The sequence below is a fragment of the Bufo gargarizans genome, chromosome 4 (genome assembly GCF_014858855.1).
Source record: "Bufo gargarizans isolate SCDJY-AF-19 chromosome 4, ASM1485885v1, whole genome shotgun sequence".
Taxonomy (NCBI): domain Eukaryota; kingdom Metazoa; phylum Chordata; class Amphibia; order Anura; family Bufonidae; genus Bufo; species Bufo gargarizans.
The window spans coordinates 113,808,746-113,827,801 of NC_058083.1; the positions used below are offsets into that span (position 1 = coordinate 113,808,746).

General features: G+C 45.4%; 1 protein-coding gene across 1 annotated transcript in view; it reads left to right on the top strand.

The window, feature by feature from the left end:
* The first annotated feature begins 530 nt into the window (after positions 1-530).
* FARSB (phenylalanyl-tRNA synthetase subunit beta) overlaps positions 531-19,056 on the top strand; it is a 68,453-nt gene continuing 49,927 nt past the window's right edge. Inside the window, exons 1-5 of the mRNA XM_044291340.1 lie at positions 531-668; positions 4,029-4,084; positions 5,914-6,068; positions 8,616-8,688; positions 18,781-18,896. Of these exons, the coding sequence (XP_044147275.1) occupies positions 611-668; positions 4,029-4,084; positions 5,914-6,068; positions 8,616-8,688; positions 18,781-18,896 (458 nt within the window). The 5' untranslated portion in view covers positions 531-610. The remainder of the gene's footprint in view (positions 669-4,028; positions 4,085-5,913; positions 6,069-8,615; positions 8,689-18,780; positions 18,897-19,056) is intronic.

Below are 19,056 nucleotides of genomic sequence, written 5' to 3' on the forward strand. Positions count from 1 at the left end.
GAGGAGGGGGACCCTGAGCACAGGGAAAGCAGGGCCCGCAGGAGCCCCAACAGGGACTCAAGACAGTATCGCTGGCTGCACCACAGCTGCCATTGTTGTAATAGTGTAATCCGCTCCGGTCCGGGCCCCATAGCAACCGCATGGCCTGCCCCTATTGGCAGTAGGAGCTGCGCACACACACGGCACACCCCCACACTCCCCTTCCGCTTCAGGAAAGGTTCTGTCGCTCATCAGGACCCCGTCTTGCGCTCCAAGCCTCCACCTAACTGCATCCAGTGATTGGTCGAGCGCTGAGTGATCCACTCTGATTGGGTAATCGAAACAGCCGGACGCCAAAGTGATGCAATACAAAGTAAAGTGTGTTGGATGGTCCTGGAAATGCCTGCTATCAGATTAGCGATAAAAACGAGACATGATATAACTTTTTATTTTATACTGTATAGTTGTAGGACAGTATATAACGTACATAGCCCACAACATGCTAAATGGAAGAGTGGAAATTGGTAATGGCATTTATATTTTTTCAGGCGCCGCGGACAGACCGGTGAGGGGAAGTTTACTCTCCTGGCTCTGAGGTCCTTCTCTATGCCGGTGCTGCTGCTGCTGAACCATGCCGACTGTCAGTGTGAAGAGAGACCTGCTGTACCAGGCCCTGGGCCGGACATACAGTATGTACAGCACCCAGGGGATACCATGTTACTATGGAGCACAGAAGCATATCCATCTCACATACTGACTGGGACCATACAGTGTAATGCAAAATCGGCAGTGTATTTAGCGGTTGTTCACTTTGGATGCGCAAATCCCACACACTGCCTAGGTCTGTTGTATGGCACTAAACCACGGCCGGACACCTGCTGCCACTTTAAGTGGCGCGTGTCCAGGTAGCGAACTAAAAAGGGACATGCCCCTTTGGTGCGGTTGGGGCGTTAAACAGCTGGCCATGCGAATTACAGCATTGCCTCCCATTGCAAACACCACGTAGCCGCTGGCAGAATTTTGGTGAGGAGTCTGCGTGGCCTAGGCTGTGTGAACAGGCCCTTACGATGAATTCTCTTCAATTCTTAAATGGACCACATGTGGAGGCGTATGTGTTAATTTCGCGTACCCTTGGCATGCTCATCTGTCATCTGAGTGCGATTAGACCGGCGTAGTAGATTAGCCTGTCGCTGCTTTACATAGTACCTATAAGGAGTTGTACAGTAGGCGATGCTTTTTTTTGTATTCATCAGGGGGATCATATCCAATTAGACAACTGGTTGGTCAGCTCACGAATTAGGTACAAAAGTGCAGCAAAAAAAGTCACATATTGGTTAAAGAGTCTCAGCAATATACATGTTTGTGAATAGGTGCATGTCTTACTATGTTTTTGCTTCTAATTCATGCGTAAAAAAGGCGCGCCACGATACAGATACAGCAGAGTTAACAGTCATAGTGATAACGTGTTAAATGTGATAACTCACCAAATGTGACTGTTAGGCCTCTTGCACACGACTGTGTGCCCCGCATGGCCGTATTGCTGCCCGCATACGGCGGGTCTGCAATACACGGGGCACCAGCCTTGTGCATTACAGATCACGGAGTGGGTCCGCAAATCCGGAGGTGCGGAAGGAACGGAAGCACTACGGAGTGCTTCCCTAGTGTTCTGTTCCGTGCTTCCGTTCCGCAACAAGATAGAACTTGTTCTATATTTTTGCGGAGCCGACGGATCGTGGACCCATTAAAATTGAATGGGTCTGGATCCGTCCTGGCCGCCGCACGGAATGGAACGAATACGTTCATGTGCAAGAGGCCTTAAAGAGGTCGTCTCACTTCAGCAAATGGCATTTACAGTACCATGTAGATAAAGTTAATACAAGGCACTTACTAATGTATTGTGATTGTCCATATTGCCTCGTTTGCTGGCTGGATTCACTTTTTCTATGAAATGATACACTATTTGTTTCCATGGTTACGACCACCCTGCAATCCATCAGTGGTGGTCATGTTTGCATACTATAGGAAAAAGTGGCGGCCTCTCTGGTGGTCCGGGACTGTGGGACCGCGCATAGGCTAGTGCTTTTTCCTATAACGTCCAAGCACGATTGCACGGTGGTCATAACCATGGTAACGAGCTTTGTATAATGTGATGGAAAAATGAATCCAGGAGGCAACATGGACAATCACAATAGAGAAGTAAGTGCTGTTTGCTGAAGTGAGACAAGCCCTTTAACTCTGCTACATCCGTAAATAGACAAAAAAAAGATGCCACCAGAATAAGTCCTAAAACTGGCAATTATTGAACGAGGCGCAAATGCCTCCAAAACAGACGCACTAAATGCGCCTAAAAAAAAAAATAGATAGTCTAAAACAGGAACAATTACAAAACAGGCGCAAAATACTACAATAAATGACCCCCACTGACTATACTGGGTCATTGTTCAGTCCAGGTGCTGTCCGTTGTACACTTGGACAGCACCAGGGCAGGAATACTGTTTGGCAGAATTAACCCTGAGGGTGGCTTTACACCTGTAAAGGAAAATTCATTTACCCAGGGGTGCACCACCAATGAGGCGAGGTGAGGCGATTGCCTCAGGCAGCACCAGGTAGGGGAAAGAGGGGGGAAGCAGAAGGGGGATTATCTGTCTCTGCAGTATAGTATTGGGAAGCACAGTTGGCACAGTATGTGGCACTGTATTATCCTGTGTGTTTTGTAGCTCTGTATGTAATGTTTTCCAAGTATGGCTTTAACAGTAGGGCTGGACAGAACGGGTTAGGTTAAGAATTGGCGTTTCAGTTTTCGCCTCGGGCAGCAGAAAGGCTAGGTGCACCCCTGCCTTCACCTGAATGAGGTTTGCAGAAATCTGTGTGCTCGCTGCCAAAACCAACTCCTTCAGATGAATGGAACTGTCAGTCGCAGAGGTTTCTCTGCCGCGTGTGAAAGCGACTTAAAGGGGTTCTGCACTTTGTTTAAACTGATTATCTATCCTCTGGATAGTTCATCGGCATCTGATCGGCGGGGGTCCGACACCTGGGACCCCCGCCGATTAGCTGTTTGAGAAGGCAGCGGCGCTCCAGCAGCGCCGCAGCCTTCTCACTGTTTACCGCAGGCCCAGTGACGTCACGACTAGTATCACTGGCCTGGGCGGGGCTAAGCTCTGTTCACTTGAATGGAGCTTAGCCCCGCCCAGGCCAGTGATACTAGTTATGAATTCACTCGGCCGGCGGTAAACAGTGAGAAGGCCGCGTTGCTGCTGGAGCGCCCGTGCCTTCTCAAACAGCTAATCGGCGGGGGTCCTAGGTGTCGGACCCCCGCCGATCATCAGTTTAAACAAAGTGCAGAACCCCTTTAAGCTAATTTCACAGAGTCGTGTTTAGTCTGGGATACATTATCTGTGTGATGGCCACATTTTCCAGACCGAACACTGCTTCTCTGACCTGAACTTGCAGCGTTCTAATGATCTGTAATGCTGTGTGCTGTGCTGTACCGCCATTATGCCTTGAGTACAGTACAATAGACCCGCAGTCACCATGATGCTGTGATTTCCCAACATACCGCCAACTGAGTTTAAATAACGTGATTTATTGTACTCACAAGATCCAAAAACAACACGCATATAGAATGTGCACATCCTCTGGGAACCATAACGGAGGAGTCACATCGATAGATACCTTTTGTCTCCCTCAGAGTGAGCTGCAATCAAGTTTAAGCAGCACGTTTTTTTAAATATTATATACATTGGTTATTTGTGAAGGGTACCCACGAAAAACTGCAGCGCAAAAGGACAATACTGGGGACTGTAACTTTAGTTGCAGATTGTCTGTGTTTTGTGTTTGTAAGTGGTTTTATTATGTGATTTATTTTTATTTTTCCCCAGTTTTTTTTTTTTGGGAAGGGGGGGGGTTATTTTTATTACTTTGATAATCACATGGGGCATGTTTTCCAGACCCAGTGTGAAATTGGCCTTAAAATGTTTGTAAAAAAGTAAATAAAAATGTTTGTCACCTCCCAAATGTCTATATGTAACTGTATTTCTCTGTCTTTCCAGCTGATGAAGAGTTTGATGAGCTCTGCTTTGAATTTGGATTGGAGTTAGATGAGATTGTAAGTAATGGTACTTATGGCCCCAAATCTGCTCTGCCTAAGGAAAGACAGAAACTTTTCTATTCACTGGCACTTCTTTCTAGTAGAGGGTCCCATCCCCCTGCTTCCTGTCCCCTGTGTGCTGGCAGGTGCACTGCTGCAGCCATTTACTGGCTTCAGCAGGCACGTGCCGCTCTGGGGTAAGTCATTGCTGAGGCCAGTGAAAGGCTGCAGAAGCGCACGTCATGACAGACAGAACGTTACACTTCCCCTCCATAAGGCACCTGAAGCAGCGGGGACGGGACCTTCTGCAGTTTATCTGCTACATGTAAACATACCCTAAAGCTGAAAATACAGTTTTTGTCTTCGTCTGAGCATCAGATTATGCTGTAATGATTGGGATATGACAATAGCAAAGACAGGTGCACTCTGCGGTCTTATTAAACCCTCAAACTGATTTTAAAATTGAGAGATTAGCCAACATGTCCTACGGTGTAGGACATGTCTGAGCCCGAGCACCGCGCCAAGGTTTCTCAAGTAGTAGTAGTAGTAATGATTGGGCCCTTCTCCGTGTAGAAGGGGAGATGTGTCAATATGGTGCAGAGGAAAAGAGGAGTAGTTGTCTGTGGCGGCCAAGCGGGTCCGTGCTTTTATTTAGCAGAGGGCCTCTGAGAATTGAGATGTGAAATCTGAATGGTGGCCATGGACAGCTACTCCACCATTTTGATGCATCTTCCCCTTAAATTCTCTGCATAGTCTGATGGTTAGATAAGAACACAAACTGTATTTTCCGTGTGACAATTGACATATTGGGGATTTTAAAGGTATTGCCCCATGACAAACACCCACAGATTCAAATGCTGGGTCCACAATGATCACAAGAATGGGAGCGTGCTCCCCATTTGAATGGAGCTAGCGGTCACGCTTGCACGCTGCTGCTGCAGCATTCTATGGGACTACTGGAGATAGACATTGTGAAGGGTATGTTGCTACTTTACATTACTACTACGGGCAGCACGGTGGCTCAGTGGTTAGCACTAGGTTCGAATCTGACCATGAACAACATCTGCATGGAGTTTGTATGTTCTCCCCATGTTTGCGTGGGTTTCCTCCGGGTTCTCCAGTTTCCTCCCACGCTCCAAAGACATACTGATAGGGACCTTAGATTGTGAGCCTCATTGGGGACAGTTGGTTGCTAATGTCTGTAAAGCGCTGCGGAATATAGTAGCGCTATATAAGTGCATAAAATAATTAAAATGTTCACACTGAGGATTTTGTCTGCAACAAAATCCATTCCATATCCCACTCCAGAAACCGCTGAGATGTGGTGTGGGTTCTCCTGTGGGTTTTCATGCAGACCCGCTTTAGGTTTAGCTCCATTGAATGGCGCTAAACCACGAGCAGCTTTGCTTTGGTTTTTGGCATCCATGCTGAATACACCCCCACATCCTCTGTGTGGACATATCCTTAATCATAAGCATGTCAATCCTTTCTGCAGATCTTCACCTTGCATCGGGTCAATTCTGCAGCAGATGTGACAAAATATGCATGTGATACATGCAGATCTTGACATGAATTTTGCTGGAAATCTACTGCAAAAGTTGCTTTAATTATTATTATAATTTTTTTTTTTTGCGCCATCTGTGGACTAAAACAAACCACCAGAATTTTTTTTTTAATGAGATGAAATCCAATCATATACTCGCATATACTTGGCCATTGAATTCACCAAGCTAAAGGCAGCTCCCTACTAAACAGGACCCTAGATCTCAGCTTCTCCTCTTCCCCTTTGAGTATGACTGGTTTGTGGGAAATCATTGGTAAATACAGTTATTCCTTCACCATTCCAGACCTCAGAGAGAGAAATCCTCAGCAAAGAAAAAGGTGATGGAAAAGTGGACGGAGCATCAGATGTCATTCTCTTCAAGATTGATGTGCCTGCCAACCGCTACGACCTGTTGTGTCTGGAGGGACTGGTTCGTGGGCTGCAAGTATTTAAAGAGAGGTACTGTATCGAGGTCACATCTACTGTTGAAATTACCTTTTTAGGCCTCCTTCATATACTGTATATCCAGTGATCTGGTTCAGTTTAGAACTGAAGCCAGAACTGATACTATAGTTTCCTATAGGGTTGTTCTAATACATTGGGTGCATCAATCCAGCTGTGGACAGAAAAAGGCTGCATGTTCAGTTTTCCTGTCCAGCGCTATCAGTGGATAGACGTCAGATCTGTTCACATATATCAGTTGTGTCCGGCTCCAGCATAAGTGGCCGAGCACAACTGATATATGGGAAGAAGTCCTTATTGTCATGGCTGTGTCACGCTCTTGTTGTTGTTGTGCGCCATGACACGTTAGCTGTGCATGCTGGTTGCCAGGGGCTACTCGTTGTGGTGCAGCATGTTTGTGCTTTACTCCTTCTGTTTCTTTCCCTGTCTGGTACTGGAGGGGTTAACTTCCTGGCTGTGTGTATTCAGGGTTTGGCCTCATGGCTCTTCTTAGGCCTCATGCACACGACCGTTGTGTGCATCCGTGTCCGTTGTTCCGCTTTCCGTGATTTTCTGCGGACTCATTGACTTTCAATAGGTCCGTTGAAAACTCGGAAAATGCACTGTTTGTCATCTGCGTCCGTGTTTCCTGTCCGTCAAAAAAATAGGACCTGTCCTATTTTTTTGACGGACAACAGTTCGCGGACCCATTCAAGTCAATGGGTCCGTGAAAAAACACGGAGGCAGACAAGATTGTCATCCGCGTCCGTGATCCGTGTCCATTTTTTTCCTATCATTTTCAAGGCAAACTTGACTTAGATTTTTTTTCACTTTTCTGGTCTGGTGATTCTCTAAAAATCAAGGAGGACACACGGAAGAAAAACTGGACACAGATCACTGACCAACGGAACCCCGTTTTGCAGACCGTGAAAAAAACATGTGCATGAGGCCTTAATCTGGCACTGTGAGCCTGAGGTCAGTGGCTATCCAGCCTCGGTGTGTGCTGGAGCTATGCTCCTGTCCTGGATATTGCATCCTTCCAGGGTGAGGGCCACCTAGTTAGATATCGAGGTCATCCTTATGTATTTTCCCCTTACTTCCCTTGTATATGTTTGGTGAGGGTTTATGTACAGGGTGTGTTATGTCTAGTGTTGTGTTCCATGTCTAGTCTGTTTGGAGTGTTGTCCAGCATGGTTGCTAGACGTTCCCCTATCTGTCTGTGCCATCGGTGAGAGGGCCTCTGGGTTCCCCAGAGGGGGAAACACAAGTCAGTGAGCAGCTCTGCCTGGGGCCGCCATGCATTTGGTCCGCATGGGGGTCCAGGTAGTCTTGGTGTTTCACCCTGTTGCTGCGGCAGGTAAGTGCTTGTTGTTCCAGTGTGTTGTCCTATCACTGGGTTCTTACCTGCAGAGTGCAGACCCAGTTGCTGCTCACTGTCTTCCCTTACCTTTGCTGATTGGCCTGTGAGACTCCTGTTCGCCTGCGTTCTGGAGGAACAGGTCATCTCTAGCTCCTAACCTTTATTCAGGGATCATCAGGGTCCATAGTTCCTGTGTATGAGACCACCTACCATCTGGGTCTGCTCATACGGTTAGCAGTCAGGGCCAGGATTAGGGCGGCTAGGAGGTGACCTGCTCCCTTTTCCTGGTGTTCAGGCCTAGCTGCTTCCCCGTTTACCCACGCTATACGTTTTCCCCCACTGCCCACCGTGACACTTATTCCCAAATCTGAAGTCTTTTATTGATACCAAATTTTATATTGTTCTTCTCATTTTACTGCTTTTGCAAAAAAAAATTTCAGGTTTTTGTATGCGCGCTCTGAGAGTCATAACTTTAATTATGGAAGTTGCTGTTTTATTTTTTTTGCATGACAAGTTGTAGATTATATTGGTATTATTTTGCTGTTTTCACATGGCAAAATGCGCTAAAATACCCTATAATGTTATAGTATGGTTTTGGGAATACCAAGTGGTGTTTTTTTTTAGATTTTTTTATTTTTTTTTCCTCTCCACAATGGAGCATATTATTTTTTTTATTTAGTCTCTCACATCACAGACCTAGAATCTTTCTTTAAAGGGTGGGCAATTGCCTACAGAATTTAAGGTGGTTACATGGGTGGGATCAGAGGTATGTCATATTTGACTCTCCCTATTGATGTTGTGAGCACAGCCCCTGTGTCCTCACCAACCATATGTCAACTACACGGTGACAGGGTCGGAATTGTACAGCACATGAGGAATTGACAGAGCTGCTCTTGTCCATGGTCTGTACCTGGATTTGCAGCTTAGCCTCTTTCACAGTTGCAGTACCAGACATAGCCAATGGACAGGAGAGGCGCTGTTTCTGGGGGGAAGCAGACCCATTTTTCTAATCCTGGACATTTTACATGTGTAACCAGACGTTGTCAGCAGGTTCCTTCCTATACGTTATTTATTGTGTGCATAATTTGTGTGCCCCTTTTTCCATATCATCACCATGATGGCCACAAGGAGAATAACGGGCCGTCTTGGTGATCTCATGGAAACCGAATTAACGGTAAGTCTAATTCCGATTTTCTCCTACACAGGATCGATGCCCCTAGATATAAAAGGATTACACCTGCCGACAGTCAGCTCCAAAGGCTGTTCATCACAGAGGAGGTAAGACATATCTAACTCTCTCTTCTGATGGAGAGCTGCATGTAAACTGGGGAGGCCTCAAAATGGAAGATACAGGACAGGTAGATTTTAGCCTTTTCGCTGCCAGAGGGTTTTGGGCAGTTTGCATCTTTGGTAGCCAGGACAATTTTAAAATTTTTGTGTAAAGATAAATTACAAAATAAAAATATTAACCCTTAATATTCATATTATTAGTTTTATCTTAAAGTAAACACCGCGGACATTTTCAGAATGCTGCTCGGCAATTTATACGTCCAGGCACCTTCATGCAATTTTGCGTCAAAGCGTTTTTTTATTTATTTATTTTATTTACTAATAGGTAAAGTTGTGACCCAAGCAGAAAGTTGAATGCACTACACCTCCTTAAAACTACAACATGTGTACAGTCCATACATACCACTTAGGCCTATATTTAAATGCACATATCTTCATAAAATCACCAGAACTGGAGGGGGAAGCTAAAAAATTGTAAGAAAGCAAACTATTAAATACTTCTTAAAAAGTAATTGCACCCCCAAAACTTTTGCAGTATTTTCTGATGATTTCAATTGCCTTATAGGGCTGTTGACATTCATGTCCACCTTCATGCAGAGCACATCGGGTACATACCACAAGTGTATAAAGCAACAGCTTGTGCCCTCAAGAGCACTTTCCATACAATATTTGGGCGTCATCCACAAATGTGTTAAAAATACATACCATATGCACACGGAAAACAGCTGCTGCACATGCTTATGCAGCACTGAATGTAGAGATGTGTATGTGTTAAAGAAGCCCAAAAATTGCAGAGATTCACCAGCCAACTTTTGCATAAAAATATTGGGGATTACATGGGTACAGCATGTCATTTTTTACTTACCCTATACAGAGGTTTTCCAGGAATTTGAAATTGATGGTCTGTCTTCAGAATAGGTCATCAGTATCAGATCGACGGGGATCTGACTCCTGGCACCCATACCCTCTCCTGACATAACAACAGTTCTGGAGCATCTTTTCATATAACTCTAGGTTGTGCCATTGCTCTATTATTCCTCCTACAAACTGGATATTGCCATTCCTTACCACATCTGTGCAGCCAAGCCACAAATAATAGAACATGTCCTATTATTGTCAGTTCTGCAGACAAGGATTGACAATTTTTCAATGGGGCCCCTGCACACATACTGCATCCATATTTTTTGGGTTATGCAATTTACACTATTTCATGTACACTAAGTACTGTAGCTTCACCACACTGAGATCTGCTCAGAAAGCTGCTGTATTCACAAACACAATATATGATCATACAGACACCAGTAATGTGTTAGCTTCTAAGCACAGAAATATCATGCATCTCTGTGTGGTAATGTTATAGCTTTGTGGTAAGTGATTGGTTTTGCATGTGGAGATCCCAGATTTGAATCTTGGGATAGACTTACAGCAACATTTTTGTTCTGTTATTTTCTTTTCTCATTTAAACCATAATAAAAGGTTATACTACAAGAAATAATTGTAATAATATAATCATATAATAAGATGCCTTACTGTATTGAGGATAGTGTTTTGTTTTTGTTTGTTTAGAAACCTAAAAACTATTAGGGTACTTTCACACTTGCGTTTTTCTTTTCCGGCGCTGAGTTCCGTCCTAGGGGCTCAAATCCGGAAAAGAACTGATCAGTTTTATCCCCATGCATTCTGAATGGAGAGTAATCCGTTCAAGATGCATCAGGATTAGGGATGAGCGAACCCGAACTGTATAGTTCGGGTTCGTACCGAATTTTGGGGTGTCCGTGACACGGACCCGAACCCGGACATTTTCGTAAAAGTTTGGGTTCAGTGTTCGTCGCTTTCTTGGCGCTTTTTGAAAGGCTGCAAAGCAGCCAATCAGCAAGCGTCATACTACTTGCCCCAAGAGGCCGTCACAGCCATGCCTACTATTGGCATGGCTGTGATTGGCCAGAGCACCATGTGACCCAGCCTCTATTTAAGCTGGAGGCACATAGCGCCGCCCGTCACTCTCTGCTCTGATCAGCATAGGGAGAGGTTGCAGCCGCGACGTTAGGGCGAGATTAGGCTGTGATTAACTCCTCCAAAGGACTTCATTCAGAGATCGATCTGCAGCTGTGGATGATTGAACTGCTGCTATTGAATTGCTCACAGTTTTTAGGCTGCCCAGAGCGTTTTTCAGTCACTTTTTTCTGGGGTGATCGGCGGCCATTTTGTGTCTTGTGGTGTGCCAGCACAAGCTGCCACCAAGTGCATTTAACCCTCAATGGTGTGGTTGTTTTTTGGCTAAATCCTACATCAGGGTGAAGCTGTCACACCAAGTGCATTTAACCAGCAATAGTCTGTTTATTTTTTGGCCATATACTACATCAGGGGCAAGCTGCGCCTGTCACCAAGTGCATTTAACCCTCAATAGTGTGGTTGGTCAAGCTGTCACAACAAGTGCATTTAACCATCAATAGTGTGGTTATTTTTTGGCCATATCCCAGTCTAATTCTGTCAGTAAACGTATACCTGTCACCCAGCGCCTAAATACTAGGCCTCAAATTTATATCCAGCTAAATCTGTCGTTACTGCTGTGGCTGGTCAAGTTATTTGGTGTCAGTCAAAGCACAGTTTTTGTTCTGGGTTGAAATACAATTCCCAATTTAGCAATTTCCTAATTTAGTGGTTTCTGCTGTATCAGGCCTACTTTAAATTTATCCCTAAAAGGGTATATCAGATTCAAGGTGCACATAGGGTCATTCTGAATAACTTCACACACACGCTACTGTGCATTTCCAAGTCTAATTCTGTCAGTAAACCTATACCTGTCACCCAGCGCCTAAATACTAGGCCTCAAATTTATAGTCAGCTAAATCTGTGGTTACTGCTGTGCCTGTATTAGTGTAATACGGTACCTAAATAGATAGCCAGATAGTGTTAGTTGTCTTTAAAAAAAAAAGGCCTGAATTTGAATTCAATACATTGGGTCAAATAATATTTTTGTTGTTGTGGTGAACGATAACAATGAGGAAAACATTTAGTAAAGAACCCGGACATGGTCGTGGTGCTGGGAGAGGACGTGGCCGTTCTGCCACAGCCACACGTCCTAGTGTACCAACTACCTCAGGTCCCAGTAGCCGCCATAATTTACAGCGATATTTGGTGGGGCCCAATGCCGTTCTAAGGATGGTAAGGCCTGAGCAGGTACAGGCATTAGTCAATTGGGTGGCCGACAGTGGATCCAGCACGTTCACATTATCTCCCACCCAGTCTTCTGCAGAAAGCGCACAGATGGCGCCTGAAAACCAACCCCATCAGTCTGTCACATCACCCCCATGCATACCAGGGAAACTGTCTCAGCCTCAAGTTATGCAGCAGTCTCTTATGCTGTTTGAAGACTCCGCTGGCAGGGTTTCCCAAGGGCATCCACCTAGCCCTTCCCCAGCGGTGGAAGACATAGAATGCACTGACGCACAACCACTTATGTTTCCTGATGATGAGGACATGGGAATACCACCTCAGCATGTCTCTGATGATGACGAAACACAGGTGCCAACTGCTGCGTCTTTCTGCAGTGTGCAGACTGAACAGGAGGTCAGGGATCAAGACTGGGTGGAAGACGATGCAGGGGACGATGAGGTCCTAGACCCCACATGGAATGAAGGTCGTGCCACTGACTTTCACAGTTCGGAGGAAGAGGCAGTGGTGAGACCGAGCAAACAGCGTAGCAAAAGAGGGAGCAGTGGGCAAAAGCAGAACACCCGCCGCCAAGAGACTCCGCCTGCTACTGACCGCCGCCATCTGGGACCGAGCACCCCAAAGGCAGCTTCAAGGAGTTCCCTGGCATGGCACTTCTTCAAACAATGTGCTGACGACAAGACCCGAGTGGTTTGCACGCTGTGCCATCAGAGCCTGAAGCGAGGCATTAACGTTCTGAACCTTAGCACAACCTGCATGACCAGGCACCTGCATGCAAAGCATGAACTGCAGTGGAGTAAACACCTTAAAACCAAGGAAGTCACTCGGGCTCCCCCTGCTACCTCTTCTGCTGCTGCCGCCTCGGCCTCTTCTGCTGCTGCCGCCTCGGCCTCTTCCTCCGCCTCTGGAGGAACGTTGGCACCTGCCGCCCAGCAAACAGGGGATGTACCACCAACACCACCACCACCTCCGTCACCAAGCATCTCAACCATGTCACACGGCAGCGTTCAGCTCTCCATCTCACAAACATTTGAGAGAAAGCGTAAATTCCCACCTAGCCACCCTCGATCCCTGGCCCTGAATGCCAGCATTTCTAAACTACTGGCCCATGAAATGCTGTGATTTAGGCTGGTGGACACAGACAGCTTCAAACAGCTCATGTCGCTTGCTGTCCCACAGTATGTTGTTCCTAGCCGGCACTACTTCTCCAAGAGAGCCGTGCCTTCCCTGCACAACCAAGTATCCGATAAAATCAAGTGTGCACTGCGCAACGCCACCTGTGGCAAGGTCCATCTAACCACAGATACGTGGACCAGTAAGCACTGCCAGGGACGCTATATCTCCCTAACTGCACACTGGGTAAATGTAGTGGCAGCTGGGCCCCAGGCGGAGAGCTGTTTGGCGCACGTCCTTCCGCCGCCAAGGATCGCAGGGCAACATTCTTTGCCTCCTGTTGCCACCTCCTCCTTCTCGGCTTCCTCCTCCTCTTCTTCCACCTGCTCATCCAGTCAGCCACACACCTTCACCACCAACTTCAGCACAGCCCGGGGTAAACGTCAGCAGGCCATTCTGAAACTCATATGTTTGGGGGACAGGCCCCACACCGCACAGGAGTTGTGGCGGGGTATAGAACAACAGACCGACGAGTGGTTGCTGCCGGTGAGCCTCAAGCCCGGCCTGGTGGTGTGTGATAATGGGCGAAATCTCGTTGCAGCTCTGGGACTAGCCGGTTTGACGCACATCCCTTGCTTGGCGCATGTGCTGAATTTGGTGGTGCAGAAGTTCATTCACAACTACCCCGACATGTCAGAGCTGCTGCATAAAGTGCGGGCCGTCTGTTCGCGCTTCCGGCGTTCACATCCTGACGCTGCTCGCCTGTCTGCGCTACAGCGTACCTTCGGCCTTCCCGCTCACCGCCTCATATGCGACGTGCCCACCAGGTGGAACTCCACCTTGCACATGTTGGACAGACTGTGCGAGCAGCAGCAGGCCATAGTGGAGTTTCAGCTGCAGCACGCACGGGTCAGTCGCACTACGGAACAGCACCACTTCACCACCAATGATTGGGCCTCCATGCGAGACCTGTGTGCCCTGTTGCGCTGTTTTGAGTACTCCACCAACATGGCCAGTGGCGATGACGCCGTTATCAGCGTTACAATACCACTTCTATGTCTCCTTGAGAAAACACTTAGGGCGATGATGGAAGAGGAGGTGGCCCAGGAGGAGGAGGAGGAGGAAGAGGGGTCATTTTTAGCACTTTCAGGCCAGTCTCTTCGAAGTGACTCAGAGGGAGGTTTTTTGCAACAGCAGAGGCCAGGTACAAATGTGGCCAACCAGGGCCCACTACTGGAGGACGAGGAGGAGGAGGAGGATGAAGCATGGTCACAGCGGGGTGGCACCCAACGCAGCTCGGGCCCATCACTGGTGCGTGGCTGGGGGGAAAGGCAGGACGATACAGAGTTGCCCACATTTTAACGTGTGCGGACTACTGGGTTGCCACCCTGCTGGATCCACGCTACAAAGACAATGTGCCCACCTTACTTCCTTCACTGGAGCGTGATAGGAAGATGCGCGAGTACAAGCGCACGTTGGTAGACGCGCTACTGAGAGCATTCCCAAATGTCACAGGGGAACAAGTGGAAGCCCAAGGGCAAGGCAGAGGAGGAGCAAGAGGTCGCCAAGGCAGCTGTGTCACGGCCAGCTCCTCTGAGGGCAGGGTTAGCATGGCAGAGATGTGGAAAAGTTTTGTCAACACGCCACAGCTAACTGCACCACCACCTGATACGCAACGTGTTAGCAGGAGGCAACATTTCACTAACATGGTGGAACAGTACGTGTGCACACCCCTCCACGTACTGACTGATGGTTCGGCCCCATTCAACTTCTGGGTCTCCAAATTGTCCACGTGGCCAGAGCTAGCCTTTTATGCCCTTGAGGTGCTGGCCTGCCCGGCGGCCAGAGTTTTGTCTGAACGTGTATTCAGCACGGCAGGAGGCGTCATTACAGACAAACGCAGCCGCCTGTCTACAGCCAATGTGGACAAGCTGACGTTCATAAAAATGAACCAGGCATGGATCCCACAGGACCTGTCCGTCCCTTGTCCAGATTAGACATTAACTACCTCCCCATAACCATATATTATTGGACTCCAGGGCACTTCTTCATTCAATCCTCTTTTTATTTTCATTTTACCATTATATTGTGGGGCAACCCAAAGTTGAATGAACCTCTCCTCTGCCTGGGTGCCAGGGCCTAAATATATGCCAATGGACTGTTCCAATGTTGGCTGACGTGAAGCCTGATTCTCTGCTATGACATGAAGCCTGAATCTCTGCTATGGGACCTCTCTCCTCTGTCTGGGTGCCGGGGCCTTAATATATGACAATGGACTGTTGCAGTGGTGGGTGACGTGAAGCCTCATTCTCTGCTATGACATGCAGACTGATTCTCTGCTGACATGAAGACAGATTCTCTGTTACGGGACCTCTCTCCTCTGCCTGGGTGCCTGGGCCTAAATATATGCCAATGGACTGTTGCAGTGGTGGCTGACGTGAAGCCTGATTCTCTGCTATGGGACCTCTCTCCAATTGATATTGGTTAATTTTTATTTATTTTATTTTTATTTTTATTCATTTCCCTATCCACATTTGTTTGCAGGGGATTTACCTACATGTTGCTGCCTTTTGCAGCCTTCTAGCTCTTTCCTGGGCTGTTTTACAGCCTTTTTAGTGCCGAAAAGTTCGGGTCCCCATTGACTTCAATGGGGTTCGGGTTCGGGACGAAGTTCGGATCCCGAACATTTCCGGGAAGTTCGGCCGAACTTCTTGAACCCGAACATCCAGGTGTCCGCTCAACTCTAATCAGGATGTCTTCAGTTCAGTCATTTTGACTGACCAGGCAAAAGAGAAAACCGTAGCATGCTACCGTTTTATCTCCGGCAAAAAAAAACTAAAGACTTGCCTGAATGCCGGATCCGAATGCCAGATCCGTCCTTCCGGTCTGAGCATGCGCAGACCTTTAAAAACGTTAAAAAAATAAATACCAGATCCGTTTTGCCTGATGACACCGGAAAAACAAATCAGGTATTGCAATGCATTTTTCTGTCTGATCAGGATCCTGATCAGTCAGAAAAATGCAAGATCAGTCAGAAAAATTGTGTTTGCATACAGTTTGCCTGATCAGGCAGGCAGTTCAGGCAACGGAACTGCCTGCCGGAATCCTCTGCCGCAAGTGTGAAAGTAGCCTTACTGGTTTGTTCACAGATACAATATGATTACAAAGAAACCATTAATATTTATTAGCTTTCTAAAAAAAAAACATTATTCTCGATATAATAAGGATATAGATGTTTATTATGGTTTAAATGTGGAAGAAAAAAAACCTGGAAGTCTTTTTTTCAGGATTCAAACTTGGGATCTCTGCCTACCAAGTACTTGGCACTAAGCTATAGCATTACCACACAGAGAAGTCGGTTTTTTCTATGCTTAGAAGCTCACACATATTACAGGTGTCTGTATAATCATATATTTTAATAGAAAATTGATACAGTGGCTCACCTGTCTCAATTTCTGGATATAGGTGCACTGTTATAGGCTCCACAGCCTTTTACTGCTAATAAGCTATGCCTATAAATATTAACAGACACTCAATCACCTGGAACTGCCTTGAAAATTCACACTTTAATATACCCAATACATAAAATAGACAAAACAGTATAAATAAAAATAAGTAAATAAAAGGAATCTTTAAAAAAAAAAAAACGCAATGTCAGCAGCATTTATAGCGGAAATTCATTAATCAAATACCTTTTTATATGCGTCAGTACATGTTACCTGCTGTCAAGAATACATGATCAATAATATATTGCCTATTGCCTAAGATGTATGAATAGTTGTATATCATTGATTGAAAAATATAAAAAGTAAAAATACAAAAACTAATATAAAAGATGTTGATTAGTCCAAATATTAAATGATTAGTGATGTTGTTCAATCCAGGGAATTATTAATGGTATTACTTGATCCAAATAGTTAATTGATTATTTTCCATAATTCATCCAATGATCACTGTTCATGATTTTATTAGTTTAAAATACCGATAAATCAGTGCTGTTACTTGATCCAGATATCAATTATTTTCCTAATTCCATTCAGGAATCAATGTTTATAATTGTAGCAATATTAAATAGTTATTGGTCCCCTATTACAGTTCATATGACTGTCTCATCCATCTAGCATCATGGGGAAAAAAAACAATAATAAAAAAACACACTCACTCACTCACTCACTCACTCACTCACTCAATGTTACCACATCGATGTCTTCCCAGGAGCGGCCCTGCATGAACAATGAAGGCCGCCTCCAGCCGAGTCTCCTAGCCAGTTATGTGTCTTTTCAACCTTCGTTTTTTAAAGCTGTACTACAGCACCAAATTTAGGCTTGAAAGTTGCTCCAACATGTGTCATATTGTACTTCATGACAGTGGTAAATTTGAGTCAATATATTTCTTTATAAAAAAAAAATACGAAATTTACCAAGAATTTGGAAAAATTCGCAGTTTTCAAAATTTCAATTTCTCTGCTTTTAAAACAGATAGTGATATCTTCTAAAATAGTTATTACTTTACATTTCCCATATGTCTACTTCATGTTTGGATCATTTTGGTAAATTACATTTTCTTTTTTTGGGATGTTAGAAGGCTTAGAAGTTTAGAAGCAAATCTTAAAATTTTTAAGAATTTCCAAAACCCAATTTTTAAAGGATAACTGTTATATATTTATTATTATTTTGTTGTTGCTAAAGTGTAGGGCAAGTGATGGGTAACAATTTTGCAATAGACTTTATTTAGCCAAAACGTTTATTTTTGGTAGAAAACTGGGGCTGAAATGGCCCTTAGCAGCACTCTTCAAAAGAGCGTTGCTAAGGGCCATCCATCTCCGATTAGAAAAGACGGGCTGTGCAGACTCTATGCTCCTGCCTCGTGCTTCCCTGGGAGACAGAAGGCTGGGCACAGGAGTCTTAGGAGTTAAAATTCATGAATCAGCCGCCGGAAGTAGAAGCACTGTGCGCAGTGAGCCGGCGGCTGCTTTATTAATTATTATCACAGGGATCGCAGGTCAACAGTATTGTGTATTTTAGTAATGCTCACACGTGCCCCCTCACAGTGTTTGCCTTTCTTTCTGGCAAAGTTACCTGGTTCTGTCCCGCAAAATTTGTACCATGTCTAGTGCGGCCCCTTGGTTGGTCACCACTAATATAGTTATGTTCAGCTGACATTAGTACATCGCTAATGTCAGCCAGGTTAATACCCATTTTTCAGGTGGCAGAAAGCCTTTAATGATTTTCTGCTATGAATGCTGCTCACATTGTGTTTTTTTTAAAAGATTCCTTTTATTCACAAATTTTTATTTATACTGTTTTGTCTATTTTATGTATTGGGTATATTAAAGTGTGAATTTTCAAAGCAGTTCCAGGTCATTGAGTGCCTGTTAATATTCATAAGCATAATCATATGTTTTGCTTGTGAATAAAGCAATAATATGTATATGAGCTTTTTGAGCAGTTTTCAGTGTGGTGAAGCTATAGTACATAGAGTATATGATATGGAGATGCTAGGACACAGCTCTGCCCTCAGCCTGTCTAGCCTTGTCAATCAAGGGGAGGGGGAGTGTGGAGAGCGGTGCTCAAAGGGTTCAGCCCTGCGTCCTGGTGCTCGAACTTCTCATTTGTATATGAATATAAATGCTAACTTCTCTGCACCTGTTTAGCATATAGAGAAATGTAAGTATGTCTGGTTTAATAGGGTTGATCTTGGTGACAGTGCCTCTTTAATGAGTGAATACTCTCCATAGTTTTTGATCTGTAATGGCATCCAGGAGACTAATGCATTTGCCATTTCTTGTGTTAGACAGCCGCAGTGCGCCCCTTTGCAGTGGCCGCTGTGCTCCGGAACATAACATTCACCAAGGAGCGATATGAAAACTTCATTGATCTGCAAGAGAAACTCCACCAGAACATATGCAGGTACCTCCATTACCCAAGTGCGTTCTGAGGATATATATCCAAAAAATGTGTGTTGGGTATTATTCCTGTCTCACAGAGTTGTTATTCCAATGACTGATGTTTATGGCAGATCAAGTTATCGCTCTGTTCCTAGAGCAAAGGGGAGGACCTGCTTCCATAG